The sequence below is a fragment of the Balaenoptera physalus genome (assembly GCF_965194825.1).
Source record: "Balaenoptera physalus genome assembly, chromosome: 2".
Lineage (NCBI taxonomy): Eukaryota > Metazoa > Chordata > Mammalia > Artiodactyla > Balaenopteridae > Balaenoptera > Balaenoptera physalus.
Genome location: NC_138883.1, coordinates 166552562 through 166574168, shown reverse-complemented (window position 1 = coordinate 166574168; position 21607 = coordinate 166552562). Strand labels below are relative to the sequence as shown.

General features: G+C 33.4%; 1 protein-coding gene across 1 annotated transcript in view; it reads left to right on the top strand.

Annotated features, from left to right (window-relative positions):
- The window catches only part of DNAJC1 (DnaJ heat shock protein family (Hsp40) member C1), a 194577-nt gene that overhangs the window by 68884 nt on the left and 104086 nt on the right, over nt 1–21607 (top strand). The window contains exons 2-6 of the mRNA XM_082449735.1: nt 3737–3838; nt 4339–4385; nt 10963–11128; nt 12008–12105; nt 13083–13176. Coding sequence (XP_082305861.1) covers nt 3737–3838; nt 4339–4385; nt 10963–11128; nt 12008–12105; nt 13083–13176 — 507 coding nt within the window. The remainder of the gene's footprint in view (nt 1–3736; nt 3839–4338; nt 4386–10962; nt 11129–12007; nt 12106–13082; nt 13177–21607) is intronic.

Sequence of the window (21607 nt, the reverse complement as noted above, 5' to 3'; positions counted from 1 at the left end):
ACAAACAAAAAAACCTCAAAATCTTTGGCAGTGGGTCCTGTGTATATGTTGGGGCATGCCTTCAACACTCAGCTAGGCAGTTTACAACTCACCCTTAGACTTCATCTGCTGCTTGTATACAGCCTAAAGCTCAGCCAGAAGTGAGAATTTAGGGCCGTCTCAGGTGTTTTTGAGCAGCTACTCCGCCTTGGGCACACACATGTGGGTCTTCTGGTGGGAGCATTTCAAATCCCATATTCCCCAAAGCATCTCACTTTCCAGTTTTTCCTCCTAAGCTTTTTGATGTGTCTATTGTTTACCCCAGCTGCCATCCCTTGCCTCATTTGGCACCTGCTAATAAATTTGCCGTTAAATGTTTTTGACAAATGTCCTGAACAGTTGCCTCTCTGCACTGGGAGAGATCTGAGCTTGGTGAAATAAAGGTAAGCCCTTTACACAGTCTGTCAGGGAACCAAAAGACAGGCCAGAACAAGCAGCCACAGTTCTTGGAGGACAAAGTCCACTTTGCTTACTCTAACACTAGGAACCCACACCAGTAACTCAGATTGGCATCTTCAGGACGCTTACTGCAAATTAGCTACCTTTTGCTTGACTAAGTGCTTGACTGATTGCTGGAATCCTTTGACTAGTTTGAAGAGTTCAGATAAAGTTGATTCTGACAGGTTTTGCCAGGTTATTTGCTGTTTCTCTTCAGGGACGGGCCCTTGGAGTTCCCTACTCTGCCACTTTCATTGATGTCTCATCACATTTTTTTCAATTTTGACAAACATATTATTTTCATAGGTTGTTGTTGTGTTTTTTGTTTTTTGTTTTTTAATAAAGAATGACCAGGGACTTCCCTGGTGGTCCAGTGGTTAAGACTCTGCACTTCCAATGCAGGGGGCACAGGTTCGATCCCTGGTCAGGGAACTAAGATCCCGCATGCTGTGTGGCACAGCCCCCCCCCCAAAAAAAAACAAAACGAATGACCGTGTATAGCTCTTCTTTACAGGGGTCATCCAAGTATTATGATAATTCATGTCCAGCTTGCCAAAAAACCGTATCGCATTTAGAAGGAAAAGAATCCTGGCAGTTGAACCCTGTAGATCTCCTGATGTCAACAGTGTTAAAGATGGCCAGTTCACCCATAGTCCTATCAAAATTTTTTCTCTGAAAGCCAGAGAGATAAAACGTCTAATTCACTGTGTATGTGAGATGAATGTTCTAACATTCAGGTCTCTAGTAGAAATACGATGTAAAATGTGCCGTAAAAGCCAACATATATCAGGATCTTTACCTTTAAAACTGCAGTTGACCATATTCCATTGTAGTTGTGTGGATGTTTTCCACATAGTTTATCAGCTCAGTAGGATTGTAGCAGTTGTTCTCACTGCCTTCCCAAAAGCTTTTAGCCCTTGTGAAGTGGCTCAGATGAAATCTACTAACTGAATCTAAAGAATCCACATAGAGAGCTATGATTCTGATGCAATATTTTCTGGGTTTGAATTCTGTTTTCCTCTATTTGCCAGTAGTATGAACTTGAGCAAATTACTTCTTTTTGCCTCACTTACCTCATCAGTAAAATGGGCCTGCTAACAACTATGCTTATCTTATAGCTTTCTTATGAGGATAAAATAAGTTAAGATTCATTAAGTAATTAACTAAAATTTAATACATACATAAGCTAGTTTGAGGTGCAACTTGTCTAGAGCATGTCTTTTAGATAGGGAAACCTCTGAGTTTTTCAGTTCTGTCCACTTAGCATGAAACTAATAAGTTCTTTCCACTTATTAGTGAAATAAACATACTGGGCAGATTCTCAAGAGGAAAATAGTCAGGCAGTATTTCTGTGTAGCCTGCGAGGCCCATTCCTAAGTCAGGAGAGAACTGTCTGTATCTACAGCTGGATGCAAAACAAAAACATAAAGTTGGAGAACAGCATCGTATCGTGTGATGGTTTGGGGGACAAGGAGGATGGACCAAGATAGTGGGATATAAAGCTAAAAAGACTGGAAAAGACAGATGATGAAGGTTCTTGGGCATTACTGAAGGGTTTGAAATAGGAGAGCCATCTGGCCACATTTACCCTTACGGTATATACTGCGGCAGAAAAACGGAGGATTGGGGTCAGCTTGCCAAGACTGGAAGGAGGGAAATGTCTTAGGTGACTGTTATGTAAGTCATAGATGTTCCATAATGAGCATGTATTAATTTTGTAACATAAGCAAATTCATACACTCTTATTTTGTAAGAAATCTACTTTTGGAATTTCTCTGTGATAGAGTCCCAATTTAATAAAATCTAAAATTAAAGTCCCAATTAGAGAATGAGAATTCATTTCACACTTGACCTCTTTGCTCAACAAAATCTCCATCACAGAGTTTCAGTAAATAATCATCCTTTTCTGCTACATGCTACCTATCATTTAAGTATAAGGAACACATCAATTCCATTGAGCAAATGAGAATGGAAATTATAACCATATTACCTGCGAAACTTACTCTACTAATTTTATAGCTCCTCAGCCCTCCACAAGTCAGAAAAATATTCACACCTAAGTTGAAACTTTAAAGTAGAGTGATTGCCTGGAGCAATAAGCCCCAGAAAATTGGTAATGAAAGTATTGGTTTATAAAAGAGAGCTTGGCAGACTAATTGTAGTCTCACTTTGCCTCTTTCCATCTCTGTTTCTTTAACAGCTATTTAGTCCCAGGTACACAGACTTTTGTTATGTTTTGTTTTTTTAGTCATTTGAACTTTTTAGTAAATCAGTTTTAGGAATTAATTGAACAAATACTCAGCTAAAAAACAAGATACAATTTAATAAGCAACTTTATCCTCATTTTGCCCCACTATGAATGTTAGTTTTTGCAATAACTTTTAAATTTAGTGGAGATCAAGTTTTATACCCAACTTAACAGTGTGTTCTTTGTTATTGTCATGTATTTTTTACTGGCCATGTAAAATGATGTTCTCTGAGTTTACATGTACACACAGGATTACATAAAGTTCAATTTTAATATCAACTTAATCCAAAGTATTCCTCAACTATCATGACCTTTTAAAATATATTTAAACTATGTTAGTAATACATAAATAGTGGGCAAATTTATTTCTGCAAATCAGACTATGGAAACTGGACAGCATTGAAAATAACTTATAAAGTACTAAAAAAAAAGTTAATGACAATATACATAACTATTTCTAATTATAATTATTTTGGGTAAATGCACAGTTAACTGCCTTCAAATAGGCATACTTTTTGACATGTGAAATTGAGATTCCATAGGTTGTTGCTTCATGGTAAGTTCAATATAAATAGCAATGAAGGAACCACATATGGTAAGCCTGGGCTTCAGACATTGGCTTTAGGATTCTCAGATAAATAAAGACCTTCCTTGAAGGCACACGGATGTATTAATTTTTAATTTGTTTCTTTTTGATCTCTTAATTACTGAAAAAGATTTATTGGTTAATTTTAGGAAGGCAAGTGTTTGAAAAGTTTTGCCAAATACTGTCTTCTTTAAATGAATGTATGGTAATGAAAAGTTAAGAGGAGAGCCAAATTAGATTGAATAATTGTTCAGTCATGTGGGTCAGGCTAGTTGCATAGCCTGGTTGTTAGACTGATTGCTCAAATTACATTGCCTGGGGTCCTGCACTTGGTTGGCTGTCTTCTCAGATCTTAACAAGGTTCTGGGAATTTCTTTTACTGACAAAGTTTGCTTTGTGTTTTCCCCCTCCCCCCACCCCCCCAGGATGCTTCATCTGCAGACATTAGAAAAGCATATCGTAAGCTTTCACTAACTTTGCATCCAGACAAGAATAAAGATGAAAATGCAGAAACTCAGTTTAGACAAGTAAGTGAAATATGCTGTTATTGTATATGTATTTTTGTGATAATTTATAAATAAATGTTTATGGTAGAAACAGTAACCTACACGTAGAATATTTCCATTTAAAATGAGATTGTAGTTTAGAAATATAATGTATACGTATTTATTCAGTTTTTTTTACAAAATATGCTTTTACCAACATTTTTTTATATTAGAATCTCTAAATTCTTGGGGGTCATAATTGTCATAATTTTCTTGTCTAAATTACAGTTTTTGCTTTTAAAAATCACATGTTAAGATAATTATTAGTTTTGCGTCTTTCAAAAAGATTTATTTTGGTATCAAGCCTTTTTTAACCTCTTAAGGTGCTACCAAAACCGTAAAATGTTACTTATAATTAAGATTTTATCTGTTCATTGTATATATGAGTGCGTGGGGTTTTTGCATGTGAATTATAGTGTGTTCGTCTCCCTACGTGATTTCCTATAGTTGAGATTATTTTTAAAGTAATGCTTCTGTTTTAGTTGGTGGCCATTTATGAAGTTTTAAAGGATGATGAACGAAGGCAGAGGTGAGTGTTCATCTGCTTTTGAATTAAGATGTTATACTTTGATGTCTCAGTTTATAAAGGAGAGAATTGTCTCGTTAAACATTTTATTATGTTAGTATTTTATTTTCGTTGCTTTCAAGATGTGCATTGTTTTTAAAATGTATGTTTATAGGAGAGTTAATTTCTATTGAAAATATTCACTAGGTTGATTCAGTACTTATAGGCTTCAGGATCATGGCTTCATTAGCTAATATTTTTAACGTGAGTATCTATGCTCTGGGAAATAAAATTCCACTTGACTTCAAACAAATGCCTATTCATTTTTGATATATGAGTAATTGCTCCTATCTGCGCTTGGGGGGCTTTTTTCCCCCCCTCTATTTCTTAAATGTTTTGCAATTAGGCGATTAGTGATATTCAAGTTATTACCATTTCTTGGTGTTTCCTCATCCTCAAAATAATAAAGCCAATTTGTGAGTGAGAGAACAGACTTGTATAAGTCTGTAGAAGATAGGAGTAGAAGAAAAATATTTGCTTCTTTCTCCTATTTCTTTGGCCTCCATCCCTTCCCTTCCTCTGCTCCAGTGATTCTGTGTTTAGGGTCGAACGTCAGAGAAGAGGCAGCTACCTCACTCTGAGACTTCTCTGGGCCTCTTTCAGCAGAGTAGTAATGTATTTATACAGTGGTTTATATGCTAGTGACTTAAGAGGAGATTGCAGAGAGACCCCCTTCCTCTGTTCTTCCGAATGTGTGGAAGGTAGACACTACTGTGACCGGTTTCAGAGTTTTTTTAAGTCAGACTCACGGTAAGAAATATATTTTGCGTCATGCCTCAGGACACACACACACACACACACACACACACACACACACACACACACAGAGACACAACTGAAACAAAAATTTGACAAAACACTTCTTATTGTGTGTGAAACAGACAGATGTTTTCTATTCTAGGCTAGTCTAGATCAGTCTTCTTTCTTTTTAAAAACAATGCTGATTGTGGTCCACTAAGTTGATTTCAGGAGATACTAGTGAGCTACAATCTGTAGTTTGAAAATAGTGCTTTACAGTAAGAGTACCTTTAAAGAAAAAAAGTAGGTATTTGAGATTTTAGGCTAAAGCCAGCCTAAATATCTGTATCTCTCTATGGAGGGCTAATATATCTTAAAGACAATCCAAAAAAGTATGCAATGTGACCTTCTGAATCTTTCTTCAAATGTATTACCTGGAATTATTCTGTATCCTACAATGTCAGCTACCACTCTTGGTTCTCATCTTAACTCTTTAATTTGAATACCTCAGTTTGTCAGATTGCAAAGCAAGGACTCAGGATATTCTCTTGAAGAGTTCTTTGCTTTATAATAAGGGGCTGGCATTGGTCCAGATACCATAGCAGACATTCCTCTGGTTTGAGATAATCCACAGTGTTGAAAGAGTCCTACCAGTGTGTTGAAAGAAGTGTTGGTCATTCTGTGCATATTTTCTAGTTGGTTTCTCTCACTGAGCCCCTAGTTTTGTTTCACACATCAAGAACGTGTCTGTAAAGATAGCTTTATTTAGTCTCTCTACATCTTTGGCATCAGATTTTGCCTTTTTGTTTGTTGTTATTTTAAAAGTCAGTAAACTTTGTAACAATTTCTTCCAATTACTGAAATTATTTATATCTTTTCAGAACAAATCACTTCTCATGTAATAATTGTTTCTTCATTAACATAGACTCATCTAACATTTTCTTTTTAGGATTAGTTCCCTTTGCATTTATTGTAGAGTGTTAGTAGAAAAAAATGGATCTGACAGTTACACAAACAGCTGTAGTATTTATACCCCTTGAGGCACAAGTAACTCTTTGGTAACTGGTTTTCCTTGAGGCAAAAGTCTTAGCTAATCAAGCTGAGAATCATTCCTCTAAAGCTTGCGCCTGAGGCCGGGTGACCTATGAGTATTTAAACATATAGGAGAAATGCACCTCTACAGACAATTATCTAATGTTTATAATTCCTTGTTTTATCTTCTGAAAGAAGATTGTCTTATACTGATATTTAAAAATGCTCTTTGGTATCACAATTATTTATTATAAATATTCATTAAATAAGTAATGTGTAACCTTCCAGGAATTTGTAATTTGGAAAATTGTCATAGACATTTTAATCTATTTAGTTCCCTTACAAATAATTGTATTTTCACTGAAATCAGGTGCATTTTAAAATTTTTGGTAGAAAAGGGAATAGCATTGAAATAGATAAAGTAACAAACTGGGTAACTTTTTTTTTTTTTAAGGAATAGGCAAATTTTATTTTTTTAAACAGCCTTATTTAGGTATAATTTGCATACCATAAAAGTTACCTATTTTAAGTGTACAATTCCATGATTTTTAGTAAAAATACCTATTTTAAGTGTACAATTCCATGATTTTCAGTAAAGTTACAGAGTTGTGCAAACCACAACCAGTGTTAGACCATTTCTGTCACCTCAAAACATTCCCTCAAGTCCATTTGCAGGCGTTTCCCATTCTGATCCCAGCCCCAGGCAATCACTGATCTTCTTCATGTGTCTATAAATGTGGTTTTTTCTGGACACTTCATATTAATGAAATCATCTAATATGTAGTCTTTTGCATCTGACTTCTTTCTATTATCAAAATGTTTTTGAGGTGCATCCATATTGTAGCATATACCAGTAGTTCATTCTTTTTTATTGCTGAGTAGTATTCCACATTCCACTTTTGTTTATCCATTCACCAACTGATAGACAGTGAGGTCGTCTCCACTTTTTGGCTATGATGAACAACGCTGCTGTGAATTATCACACACAAGTCTGTGTGAATGGATATTTTTCATTTCTCTCAGGTAGATTCTTAGGAGTATAATTGTGAATAAACTTTTAAGCTTTTTTTTCCTCCCAAAGGCATAGACTATAGCGTGAAAAAAGTTTTCCTGGTTCGTGTAGGGGAGATTAATATAGAAGTCTTCTGAACTCCTTAGGTAACTTGCTTATTTTAGGAAATAGCAGCTCAGCTATGTTCTGACATGAATTTCTATCCAAGTGCCCTGAGTGTTAGCTGGAATAAAGTACTGAGTAGATCCTGATCACTACATATATACACTAGATTGTGCTTTAGTAATATTAGTATATTTACTTTTGTTTAAAATCTATTTTAAAATTTTACCAGTATTCTTTTGCTAACCCTCTTGTGCAACTTAAAATTTTTTTGTCTATTTTATGGTACTATATTTGTAAAAGTTCAATGTATTTTTTTAGTTTACTAAGTAAAGTCACATTTTATTTACAAATCCAGTGAAAAGTATAGTTTTCTCAGCTTTAATCTGCGAAACTTTTACAAATCCATTACCTCCTTATTGTAAATTTGATTACAGGTGTGTTTGAATAAAAATAAACATTAACCTGAGAATAAGAAATCTTTCTAAGTACCTTCCCTAATTAGGAGATATTATAAGACACGTATTATATACAATCTATAAAGTGCTGTGTACCACAGTTTTTGGCACATATGTACATTTTATAAAGGAGAGTAAGATCAATTAATTTAAGCTTCTTTCCTGTTTATGATCTTTGTACAATTAATTTTTATTCTTAAGTTTCAATATGTGACCTAAATAGATGTTGTTGTTACTCTTTTAAGCTAAAAATTCTAACTTTTTACAATGGGAGATTCACAATTTAGGCAAATGCTAGAATTATTTCAATATTCATTTTCATAATATACATGTTTTCTATTTTAATTTCATAGTTACTGTTTTATTCTTCAAAGCATGCTAATAATATTTTTAATTTACATACTTTTTTTTCTTCTGGTAATTTAAACATTTTTAGATTTACTTTCCAATGTTTGTATTAGGCTAAAAATATTTGATGAATTGCAGACTATAGAATGGAACTCACATAATTATGTAACCATTATTATGTTCATCATGTGCATTTTAAGAAAATCAAATGATGTAAACATGTATTAGGCCATATGTAGAATTGATCATTGTTTTAATTTCTAATTAATCCATATGATTTTTTATATTAGTGATATTTTCATCATAGAGATTTACTTTTGTATTTTCTTATAATATTCATACATGTGTACATTCTTAATCTGATTTTAACAAATTGTTAAGAGCAGTTTGTATGAGCTTAATTATTTTAACAGTGTTATGTGTTAAATATAGAAAAGGCATAACAGTGATGTTTTAAATTTTATGTGTTGTCAACAACATTTTTTTCTTAAATAACTTATGAATATAATGTCTGTGTATATTTTAAGAAATATCTTTATTTTTTCAGTGTTTCAGGAAAGCAGTGATTTATCTTTTAACAGCATATATTCTAAAAAGTGAACTATAATAGAAGCTATCTTCCCTTAAAATGGCCAGTCGTGTGAGCCATAATGTTCATTGATAGTAAAATCAATAGAGCATTGATTCTAAGCTTAATCCTTGGAGACTGTTGTTCAGAGTGGCAGACGTAGCCTAGTAAATATCTAGTTTTGTTTAATGTGTTCAGTGCATAAGGTTTTGCTATCTTGAATTTAGCTGTGCACTAACAATTTATATGTGGGGTAGAAAATAGTAGCTATTAACAGACACATAGCATTTCAAAGATGATGGTGATAAAATATTTGATACGAGATTCGCAGCTATGAGCTCAGCTGGGTTTTCTTCCAGTACAGTTTAGATCTAAAACAAATTTAACACTTAGCAATGCTCTAGGGAATTGTTGCCACTTTCTTAGATGTTCTTTATTAATAGCCACACTTTTTACTTGAAGTTATTTCATGGGAGAGATTAGCTGAAAATAATTATTTTTATATTCCACCTTTTTTCCTCAACAAATCTGAAGTAGAATGTAGATTCAGAATAAATTCAGCACTTCATTCATTGGACTTCATTCAAATGTTGTAATCTTGCATTATACCACTTGAAACCTTTTTGCCAATCCATTTCTTATCTAAAATGAGTCAGTTTTTACAGAAATAGATTTAAAGATAAATTTTCGAGGACAGGAATGATAACTTTTGATGAAATCGTGTTATTATGTCTTGATATTAGTGTTCAAGAATTGCTATGTAAATATTGAAAAAGAATATTTAACATCAAACTTTGGCCCAGCTACTGCACAACCATATTTTAATTAGCAGATTCTTGTATACTACACAGTTTGCCTGCCTTTAAGAGTTTAGTACCACTAATGTCCTTTGCTTTGAATATTGGTTATTCTGATCTGCCATTATTATTAATAATCTAAGTTGATCCTAAAAGTCACGTTTTCTAGATAGCCTGATAAAATATATTTCGAATTTATAACCAATATTTTTTGTACCGAAAAAAGAAGTTGCCTGTAATAAATCCTCTGCTTTATTTTTTTAAGCATATCTCCAAGGTATCAATTTAATAACTATCAAAGTAGCTACTGCAGTTGTTGCATTTAAATTGATTTACATGTCAAGACTGGCAGTTTAGCAGCTGCGCTATTATTCCTAGATCGGTCAATTTACTTGAGAAAAACCTACTACTGAGTTCTACTGACCTGCCTGACAATATAGGCCCTATTTCTATTCCTGTAATTAGGCCTGCGACTAACTCAGAATATTTTTAATTAAAATATTTTGGTCAATGTGTTGCACCAAATTAGGCCTTTCAGTGAAGATTTAATTCTGGAAATAGTGTGATTAGAATATTTAATGAGTTGTGTTGAACTAAGATTAACAGGTTGTGTGTTTTGAACATTGTTTGTGTGTGACCATTTTGAGTTTTACAATCATAAATGTTATTCCTGATTTTTAACCTTAAAAATATTTGCCTCAATAACTGTCTGACGGGTAAATTTAAATTCAGTTGAAATTTCATTCTAAAGAAAGCAGATTTAAAATGCATTACTAGGAAAGCTGTTATTTGTTATGTTCTTCCCTTTCAGCAAAGCCAAAAAATGAGGAAATTGCCACTTAAATGTTTACAAATAAACAGTTTTATCAAGAAATTGGTTGTTTCCACATCTCCTAATTTGGGAATTTTTTATTCTCTAAAGGAATGTGACCAACATAAAATTAAAAAGTGCTCATTTTATAGGCTCTTTATGTCATTAAGAAGCTTTGATAAAATGATAAATATTTCAACCTTGAACCCTTGGCAAGGGGTGGAAATAAAAGCACTGACTAGAAAATTTATCCTGATTTTGATTCCATTAATATATAATTCATGGTAGCAGATAGAGCTCTTATCTTGATTTTCTCCCACTGAGAGCCTTCCTCTTGTTGCTGACTTTCATGGCGGGGCCCCTCTGCAGCCTGCAGTGGGGAGGTAGCCTCTGTGGCTCCTTCAGCCTAGCTGCCGTTACAGGAGTCACATCACTGGGGTTTAAACACACAGGGTCTGGGATCCACAGCAGATCTCTGTGTGCCTTTTTGAAGGCTGTCTGTGATTGGATACAATGTTTTGATTTATAGGCCATTGTAATGCCGATAATCTATATAAATGTTATCTCTTCTGGAGAAATTCTTTTCTCTTTCCTCTTTTTACATATAAGTACAAATGAAGTTTTTTGTTTTTATTTTAAACTCCCTATGAAAAACTGTTATATTTGCTGCTGTAGGTATGATGATATTCTGATCAATGGACTTCCAGATTGGCGACAGCCTGTATTCTACTACAGGCGGGTGAGAAAAATGAGCAATGCTGAGCTGGCATTACTTTTGTTCATTATTCTCACAGTGGGTCATTATGCTGTGGTTTGGTCAATCTACCTGGAAAAACAACTGGTAAGTATTGGTAATAAATCAAATGATCTAGCCTCCTTAATTTTACATGGAATTTCAGACATTTATTTTTTCAACTGATAAAAATTTCAACTTTTCTGTATATACTCCTTATTCTAATATTTTTTGTACTCAGCATTTAATATTTGATATGTTTCTATTTCAAGAATCCATGACATAAGAAGAAAATATGTTTCTTTTTAAAAATGTGGCATTTGAGTTTGTTACAAAATTTTGTGAAGGCTCAAATATCTAGCTGAAAATTAGAAGGTAGAGCTATGTTTTCTTAATTGTCACCTTCCAGATGTACATATTTTTTAAGTAAAATGATTTTAGAAATTTTTGTGTCACAGGCCCTTATATAAAGAATGATTATTTTAAAAGCTTTTAACTCAGTAAAACTTGAAATGAGTATAAATTTATAATTTCAGAGATCAGTTGGTTAAAAAAATATTACATTTTTCTTAGCCTAATATACTACTACATAGTATATTCTGCTATGGGCTTTTATTTATATGCTAAAGATAAACATATTTATCAGTATTCATGAATTAGCATCTGTTTACTCATTCTTTTTGAAGTGACATTATTAAAGTTGGATGAATGAGAAAAAGTAAGTTGAATGCCTTCTCTTCTTAGAAAACTTTGATTGCTATGGAGATACACATGACTGACAGTGCTGAACTTCATGTGTGTTTAAGGACTGGTTACCATGGCAACAGTTATTGTTAAAGATTGATGATTTTACTTAATCATGTTGGACCCTACATACATTTGCATAAATGTTCTTCTATAATGTTTACCCTTCACAGAAGACTCTTGATAACATTTGAAGAGTACATGTTAATGATAACCTGTAACCATAATTTTTTCCACATTAAGGATGAACTGCTTAGTAGAAAAAAGAGAGAAAAGAAAAAAAAGACAGGCGGGAAGACTGTGGATGTATCAAAACTTGGTGCTTCAGAAAAAAATGAAAGGTGGGAGCATATAAAAACATTTTATAATTCAAAATTGTTTTAAAATATGTCTTTAACGTGATTCAACTTCATATGTATATCCATTTCAGATATGCTAACATTTACATCTGTATTCAGTTTATAAAAGACTAATAATGTGCCATAGTTTATGAAACACATTCTAATCTTAAGCAAAAGTTCTACAGGTTTTTCCCTTTGTAAAGTGTTCATATATACTTAAATAATTAAACCCCTGAATTCTTGTTGTTTGAAAATTTTGTACTGAACTTTAGAAACAGAGTATTACTAGAAGAGTCTATCACTGTAGAGTTTAGCTCAGGAGTGACAGTATGTAGAGAGACAGTGATATGCAGCACACTCAAAGAGATACCACCATTTCTTCTATTGATTCATAGGAAGAAATAAAGGGTTTAAATAGTTCACACAGCAGGGCAGGAACTGGATCAATGTGAGATGGAGATCAGAGACTATTCTGCCTGTCTTCTGTTCTGATGACATCAGTGAGTAATGCTTCAGCGAACTGCAAATGACATTAATTTTTATGTATTGGTTTGTTTATGCTACAGTCTTCCTATCTGCTTGTCAGCACTTGGGGACACTCTGATGATGTTTAGTCTTTTACCGCTGAAGTAATCATAAGGTCTAAGAATTCATTTTGCCAAACTGATGAAAAGTCCAGGTTAGAAACAGGGCTTTTGTTTCTTTATCTTTATAACTTGATTACAAGTCCCCTTCCCCAAAATCTTAGCCTAGATTCTCTTACTTATTATACATAATTGCATTTGTTGTACTAATATATTTTATGATAAAATATGTCAGATTAAGTGATAACTGTCATAAATATTTCATTGAAAAACTTCCTCCTTTGTTGAAATAGCCATTCAAAACAGAATTCATGATTATTATAAAAATATTTTGTCTGTCAGCTTTCTTTCTATATTTTGCTTCTATATTTTTGCTTTTTGTTTTCCCTTTAGATTACTGGTGAAACCACAATGGCATGATTTGCTCCCCTGCAAGCTGGGAATTTGGTTTTGCCTTACACTAAAAGCATTGCCTCATCTAATCCAGGTAAAATGTACCTCTTTCTTATAATATTAGATGCTTTCACTTTAATTATTCATGAAATAATTTATGCCTGCTATCTGAATGCTGAATATACAGTAGATGCTTCCTAATGCTGATTGAATGAATAGTATAAGCATAAACCTAATTTAGAATAGTTCTAAAATTTATTTAGGTATCTATTCCTATAACTATCTCTTAAACTGCTTTTATAACACCTTAGAATTCCAAGACACTAAAAAAAGGAAAAAAGCAATACTATCTTTTTTTTTTAACATCTTTATTGGAGTATAATTGCTTTACAATGGTGTGTTAGTTTCTGCTGTATAACAAAGTGAATCAGCTATATGTATACATATATCCCCATATCCCCTCCCTCTTGCATCTCTCTCTCACCCTCCCTATCCCAGCCCTCTAGGTGGTCACAAAGCATCGAGCTGATCTCCCCGTGGGATTCAGCTGCTTCCCACTAGTTATCTATTTTACATTTGGTAATGTATATATGTCAGTGCTACTCTCTCACTTCGTCCCAGATTACCCTTCCCCATCCCCATGTCCTCAAGTCCATTCTCTACGTCTGCATCTTTATTCCTGTCCTGCCCCTAGGTTCATGAGAACCTTTTTTTTTTTTTTAAGATTCCATATATATGTGTTAGCATACGGTATTTGTTTTTCTCTTTCTGACTTACTTCACTCTGTATGAGAGACTCTAGATCCATCCACCTCACTACAAATAACTCAATTTCATTTCTCTTTATGGCTGAGTAATATTGTATATATGTGTCACATCTTCTTTCTGATAAATTTTTTTTTTATGGTTTCAGTTTTATAATTTTTACTTCATTTTTTTTAACATCTTTATTGGAGTATAACTGCTTTCCAATGGTGTGTTAGTTTCTGCTTTATAACAAAGTGAATCAGCTATACATATACACATATCCTCATATCTCCTCCCTCTTGTGTCTCCCTCCCACCCTCCCTATCCCACCCCTCTAGGTGGTCACAAAGCACCGAGCTGATCTCCCTGTGCTATGTGGCTGCAGCAATACTATCTTTAGGACAGATATAAAAGCAATAAAAATTTTATCATTTAAGGCATATCCAGTAAAAAAGAACAGAGCTCAAATAGCTTGTCACCATATTTTAATAGCATTTAATTAAGTATATAGTGTGAAAAAAAAAACACTTTACATAAGCATTGGTATAATTAAGCAAAAATATATATAGCTTTCCATTTTATTTGCAACTTTAAGAGGAGTCAAGATATTTTGTCTTAAACTGGTAATCAAAGTTTCTGTTGCTAGTCAGTCTTCCTCTAACAATAGAATGTACGTATCATATTTATGTGGCAATTTCTTATTTTTTTATATTTAGCATACCAACACATATTCTATTATTGCTTTGCTAATTTTAATTGTTGTATCTGGTTAGAAGATTTCCAACACATAAACAGAATATTTGAAAGAATATATAATAGTTTTGGTGTACAAATTTTGAGATTCTTTGAAGTTGTAATTTTGGAGGAAATGTTTCATTTCAGAAAATACAAAGAGCAAGAGAGACAGATAATTTGTTTAATTCTACTCACTTTTTTTCATGTAACAGCTGTTTTTCCTAATTGTGTAAGGAAGTGAATGACTCCAACTTCTGTACTTTGTTCCTCTTTTTCCTCTAATAATGAAAATTTTATATTTGAAGGGAAAATGAACTAAAAATTACTAGTGTGTTTCTTTCTAGCCTTTGAGAAATTATTTACCAGTTCTTTTGTCAAAATAGTTTATCTTAACAGTTATTGCTTACAGAATCATATATTTTGTTTATAGTTAATAGAGACAATTGAAGTATTTTGGTAACTTAAAAGCTTTTGTTTTTAAGTTGTTTATTTGAAGTTTTATGTTGTTTATTTGAATAAAAATCCACAATCCTTATATGCTATGTATGTAAGAGTTAATAAGAGAGAGGGGAAAGTATATTTATCATACTGGTATATTTATGAGAAGATGTGACAGAAAAATATTTTAGGACATGATTTCCTATATTTTTTAAAGAATGATTATTTTTTGCCGGCTTTAGAATCTGTGCAATAGGCAAACCAGAATGTAGATGAATTTAAAAGTATAGTCATGAGGCAGTATAAATAAAATATCACATAAAATGTCAGTCTGAAACACTTCTTTGTAATTTTAATCTAAGTCATTTGAAACAAAGTTTACTTGGTAAAATTAACATATTTCTTGGTTAGCGTGGAGTAATTTGCAAAAACAGAATCAATATATTAAGATGGCTTAGATTTACATGTTATTGTTTTGCCTCATCACAAATTTGTAGAAAGCTTACAAAAATAAGGAATTTTATAAAACCGTTTTAGCCTCTTCAGAAACTTTCTTAAACTGTTGAATCAGTTTGAAGTTTAAAGTTTTTCTCATGTTCACTATCAAAATAATGTAATATAGTAGACTCTGATACAAATTGTAATAGTGAAAGTATTTTAGATTGATAAACATATAGCTTATACTTTCATAAGCATCAGCAAAGCAATACTGAATAGTTGCTATTAAGATTAGATTGTCTGCTTTTTTTTATCTGCTTTGACCTTTGTATTAATTTATCATTCATAAAATCGTGTAATGTGAATACATATGCCTTATCTACAACACTGAAATTTTCATGTGACACTTCTATGAGATCTTCTTAAATAAGGTATTTATGAAATCTAGAGGAAGCCCTTTTTACCCGAAGCAGTCTGGATTAGTAACTGGCACAGTGGTGATAAAAGAGCCCTTCTAGAGCCCTCAATATAAAAAAATGATACACATGACCTTCAACATTTTCTTCACCACTCTTGTGATACAGGGCCACTGTTTTATTTTTAAGTAGGAGTCCTTTTTCTTGCGTAAACCATACCTATCATCTTGGTTTCTTTAAGGACAAATTTCCAGTTGATTTCTCTAAAGAGTTAAACCATACTCTTGTGAAGCAATGTAGTTGTGTAAGCCTTAGAGATTTGTATGATATCCGTCACTCAGTCTTTCATCATCGACTTATTTACATCTAGTTAACAGCATTTTTAGCAACTCTTTCATTGAGCTTTCCAAAGCATCCACTTGGTTTTCATAGAAACAACTGTCATTTTCTACTCAGTTTTCATCTTTTTAATATAATATTTAATTGAATCGTATAATTAGAATAACATGTATCACTGACACAAATAGGTTTAAGAGCTAATACAACCAGCTCATATAAGCATACAGTTAGTTAAATAGGTATCAGTTAAGGGAGTTTTACTTCCGTGTGTGAATCCCTTGAATTTCATGGAAAGTTCATTAAAACTGAGCTGCAGATATTCTGTGTAAGCAGACAGCTGTTGGATAAGATGGAGTATCCAAGCTAAAAGTGGGAGATTCAGAGACTTCCAGCAAATGGCCTCACACTAGCAGAACTGGTACCCAAATTTTGTCCTTGTCGTATCAACAGCTCTTCATCTTCAACTGTTTTCCTCCCACTCTTCCTCTAAATACCCATTCCTTTATTACACTTCACATGCATATATGTTGGTTATCCAGTAGGATTTGAAAAAGTGGCAGTTCTGGTTCAGCTTATGCTCCTAAGTTCACTGTTTATTACTTAGTATCTAAGATCCCTAAGAAAATTCCTTGTTGCCTACTTATTTTACCTAAATTCTTTTCTATCCCTTTCCCAAAAAAATTATAGATGAGAATAGTTATATCGTAGTTATTTGATGTATAAAACTTCTTCTGGTTATATTTTTAGAAAAACAGTTTAGCAGGTTCAATAAAAATTTATTAAACACAGTATCAGAACAAGAGGCTATAGAGATGAATATGGTTTCTTGGACCTTACAGTCAGGTAGAGGTTATATCACATGAATTAAAATAATTGGGACACAATATGGTATATAAGCTTCATATATGTAGTATAAACAATGACTTCTGTAGATGTTCAGAGAAGTAAGATTGTCTCTATTTAGGATAACCAAGGAAAACTGAAAAGAGGAGCCACTTGAATTGAGTCTTGAAAGATGAATAGACACTTGACAGTGAAGTACCCACTCTGTGTACTAGTTTGTGTACAAAAATAATTTGATAGATACAGTAACTCCCATGTAATCATACGTGTTAGGACTGGAAGAAACCTGAGGAAAACATTGTACAACTGCTTTTTAAAAAAAAAGAAAAAAGAAAATTCCACATAGCCCATTGCGATCATCTAAGACTATATCCCAGGTCTCCAGACTCTGAATATAGCCATTTAGGAATTTATACTCCAATAGATAAATCTGACAAATCTATTAAAGGACATTGAGACAGCAGAGTGTTTCCATCGCACATGTCTGTCAAAGATACGTATACATTGTTAGGAATGAGAAAGTTAAAGTACATAGTGGGCAGAAAATACTCAAAGTGGTTCTGTGATCAAGCAGGGCAGAGGTAGAAGTATTTCTTTGATAGCTCCCCTTGCTTTTTGAGAAGGTCTTTATTACCTCCAGCACTGGGTTTTTTTCCTTTCCTTTGTTCTGAAAAATATATTGAAAGAATTATAAGATTTGGTAGATTAGAAGAATGAGGCCAGTAACTGAAAACCATTATACTTGATATGTGTAAAATATTTGATGTTAAGTTAATAACAAACATTTCCTAGATTGGAAAATATTGAAGGGAAAGATGTATGGATATTACTATATTTAGCAAAATGTATGTCCCTATATCATTCATGTACCCACATAGGCAGAGAAGTAAAAAGTCAAATGAGAAACCATAGAAGAAGAATGTGGAGAGCGTTTGTAAATTGATGTGTCCATAGAGAGATGAGAGAACTTTAGAGAGGAGTAAAATGCATGACCGTGTGCAGAGAAGCTTGGGAAACTTGAGAAGAATGTGTTTAGACAGCGAAAACGGCAGGTGGAATGATCAACTGAAGACATGGAATGTGAATTAGAATATAACAAGGAACTTGGCCTATATCAGGAGGGGCATAGTGTGCTTTGAGGCTAGAATTTAATTTTAACATTAAAAGTATAGCCCTAGTGACACTTTCATATCTTACCAGTGTTTCTTTTTTCACGATAGTTTGAAGGGAGTACACAATCTCTTGGAATCTGACTAATCCAGTCTTCCATGTTGACTATATTCAGCCTATAACCCCAAGAAATTTTTCTGACCTCCAAAATGCCCTTCTTGGATATTTTTTAATTGACCATATATGTTCTGAAACATATTCATAGCCATGAGGGTAGCAAACAACTGATGAAATATAACCAATGCTATGTGCATATTTTCATTTTAACTCTTATAACTTATTTTATTTTTGTCACTGCCTGTTTGTGTTGGAGCTTCATTTATTTGGGCCCATGATAATTTAGGTCGTTAACACCACTGATTTCTCATACAAAATCAGTAAGTACCAAATATCCCAAGTGATTACCAACCGAAATCATAGTTCATAGTTCTCTACATTTTCTGAGATGAAAAAGGTCTTCAGTATTCAGAATTTATTTGCTCGATAGTTTGTTTGATTTTCTATGAACTCACCATTTAAATTTCTCTCTACCTGCTATGTTACATTTCTCAGTAATGTAATTTATAAAATGTACAACTCCTTTATGTGTGCATTGCCTAAGGTTGTTAATCTTTCTCATTGTTAAGTCCCAGTCCCATCTTTTCTCACTACCAAGCTGATCTAATATGAACACAGTTAGACTAGAAATTATTGTAGGAAATTTCCAGCATGCATATCTCCACCCTATCAGGATTTATAGGTTGCTGAGGAGCAGTGGCTGAGAAAATAGAGTAATCTTTTCTGTAGTGCTATGACTTTTACCTTAAAAAATTAAAATAAAAGTTGCCTAAGAGAGTAAATGGAATACTGTACTTTATACAACTATTTATAAGTGGAGGCATCCTCCCTCCCAAGAAGCTTCTTCCATGGAAACTACAACTGTGGACAAGCCTGGAGGTCACCCTCTCTACAGTCAGGGCCCTTCATTTCTAGCCCCTTTGCTTCTGCTTGCTGGGACAGAAACCAAATAAACAAAACATTCACAGCTAATTAGCAGGGAGAAAAGCTTCTAAAAGGCTAGGAGGCATTTGTAGCAAGCTCAGTTGCCTGCCCTTCTACTCAGAGTTAAACACAGATTTTCCAAGGGATGAGGAAGCTTACTTTCAGTACTCACATAACTTTTTGAAAAATTTTGCATACAAACATACTTTACGTAGGGAATACGTAAACAAATGAAAAAGGTTGGAAAAACTCGTCTGAATTTTTATAAGGCTGAAACTCTACTGCTACGGAAGGACAAAGGGATACAGGAAAACTGGAAAGGCCTCACAACATAACAAAGATTCCATTCCTTCTACCCTCTGAAAGGAGGCCATAAGATGCAATTATGCGGAGGTCCGAAGGCAGAATATAGAGTTTTGTAGAAAAGATTTAAAAATCACAAAATGTTAGGTAGGTAGGATGTTAGAGATGCATAGTCTCATCAGTTCCATATTTTGTAGATGAAAAATAAGTTTAAGACTCAGATTGGTGAGACAGTTTGCCCAAAGTGACACTACTAGTCAATGGTAGAAATGAAACTTAAAGCAGACAAAAATAAATTTAAAATATAAGAAATATAAAAGCTAAGAAAGAATAAACTTTTTCAACAGCTGGATAATAAGCTAGATATGTTATGGTGAGTGAATAAGCTGTCTGATCTTACATTCTCTATACGAATATTGAGGCAGACTGTAATTGTTATAAAAGTTGTAGAAGGATTCTTGCCTTGAGTTGGGGCTGAATAGATGACTTCTGTGGTGTCTTCTGTCTCTTAGCACAAATGGAAAAAGTTGCTTTGGGCCTTGCATCTCTTTGAATACTACTGACTCAGGCAGAGGAAAGCTGAGCTTCTTGTTTTCTTCTTTATTTTTATTACTTCTTGTGAATTTAGTGTTATTATCATTCTGTACAAGAAAATTTACTCTTATTCAGAGTATGAAATTTAAAAGTTTTCCTGTATTCTTCATTGTAATTTTATACATTATATGTAATTACACATTATGTCTAATTCTGAGATTATAAGTCAGTTGGAGAGCAAAATTTGATATAGAGCAATTGAATTTATGGGCAGATTTTCAGAAATGCACTTAACGATATTCTCCTGTGTTGAAGGTTATATGTAAGCTTCAAACAAGAGATTTGTGCTGTCACACAGTCAAAGAGAAATGTTCTCTATTTCCATTAGGACAGGTGGTACTATTTCCCTGCTTGTACCACTCTAAATCAATTCCTTTCTTTCCTAAGATTTTTTTTGGATTGTTTAATATTTTAAGGTTTATATGGAGAAGTAAAAGAAAACCAAAACATGATGAGCACTGCCAGCTCAGCATGTTATCTTTATCACTTAGATAAACTATGTCAATAGAGTTAAAAAGAAAGGTTTATAAGGGATGACTTCCATCTTGTAGCTAACTAACCTTGGGAATACTACATCTTCAAGGCTTAGCTAAATTGTCATCATCATTATGAAACCTTTCTTGATCAGGCCAACTGAAAATTTCCCATGGTATATTCTCTGTACTAACTTCATAGCACTTACTATTTGTATTAATCAGGATAGACTGTGGTACAGATCATCCTGAAATTTCAGTGACTTAAAATTTTTTTTCCAGTGTATGCCACTTATCTATCACTGGTTGGTGGGAAAAGGAACATTCTGCTCTAACTAGCCATTTAGGGACCCAGAATAATGACGTCTTCACCATCTTCTAGCTGTTCGCACCTGGAGCATGTGGCTTCCTTGCTCCCTGTGGCAAGAGTAGAGAGCTGGAGGATTGCACAAGTTTTTTGATGTTGGGTTTGAAATGACAAATGATATTTCTAACCGCAGCCCATCCAGAACTAGTCCCATAACCCCACCTAATTTCAAGAGAATAAGGGAATGTGGGGAAACAAGTAGAATGTTGGGAGAGCACCACTCTCTCTTTCAATAATTCATTCAGCAAATTTTTTTTTACTCTATTTTTTTAATTAGTTTTTATCAGATTATGGTTGCTTTACAAAGCAAATATTTACTGAGTGCTTACTATGTGCTAAGTATTCTTTTAGGCTCTGGAAATACAAAAAATTTTCTAAAAAAGACCAAAATTCCTGTTCTCATGTAGTTTATATTCCTTATTTTGGTTGATATTCATAGATATTTTTACATATGCTTTAAGGGCAACTGCTTGTCTTATTATCATGTAACCCCCATATATCCTAACAAAGTACAACACGTATAATAGTGGTTCAGTAAATAAGTATAAATAAATATTACTTTTTAAACACCTTCTCGTGTAGGAGCCCATGCTCTACAATTAGATAAAGAACCACTCATAATATGTAAATTATTTAAGTCATAGTTCTATAATGTAAAATCAGTCCTCTGCTTGGTGTCTAT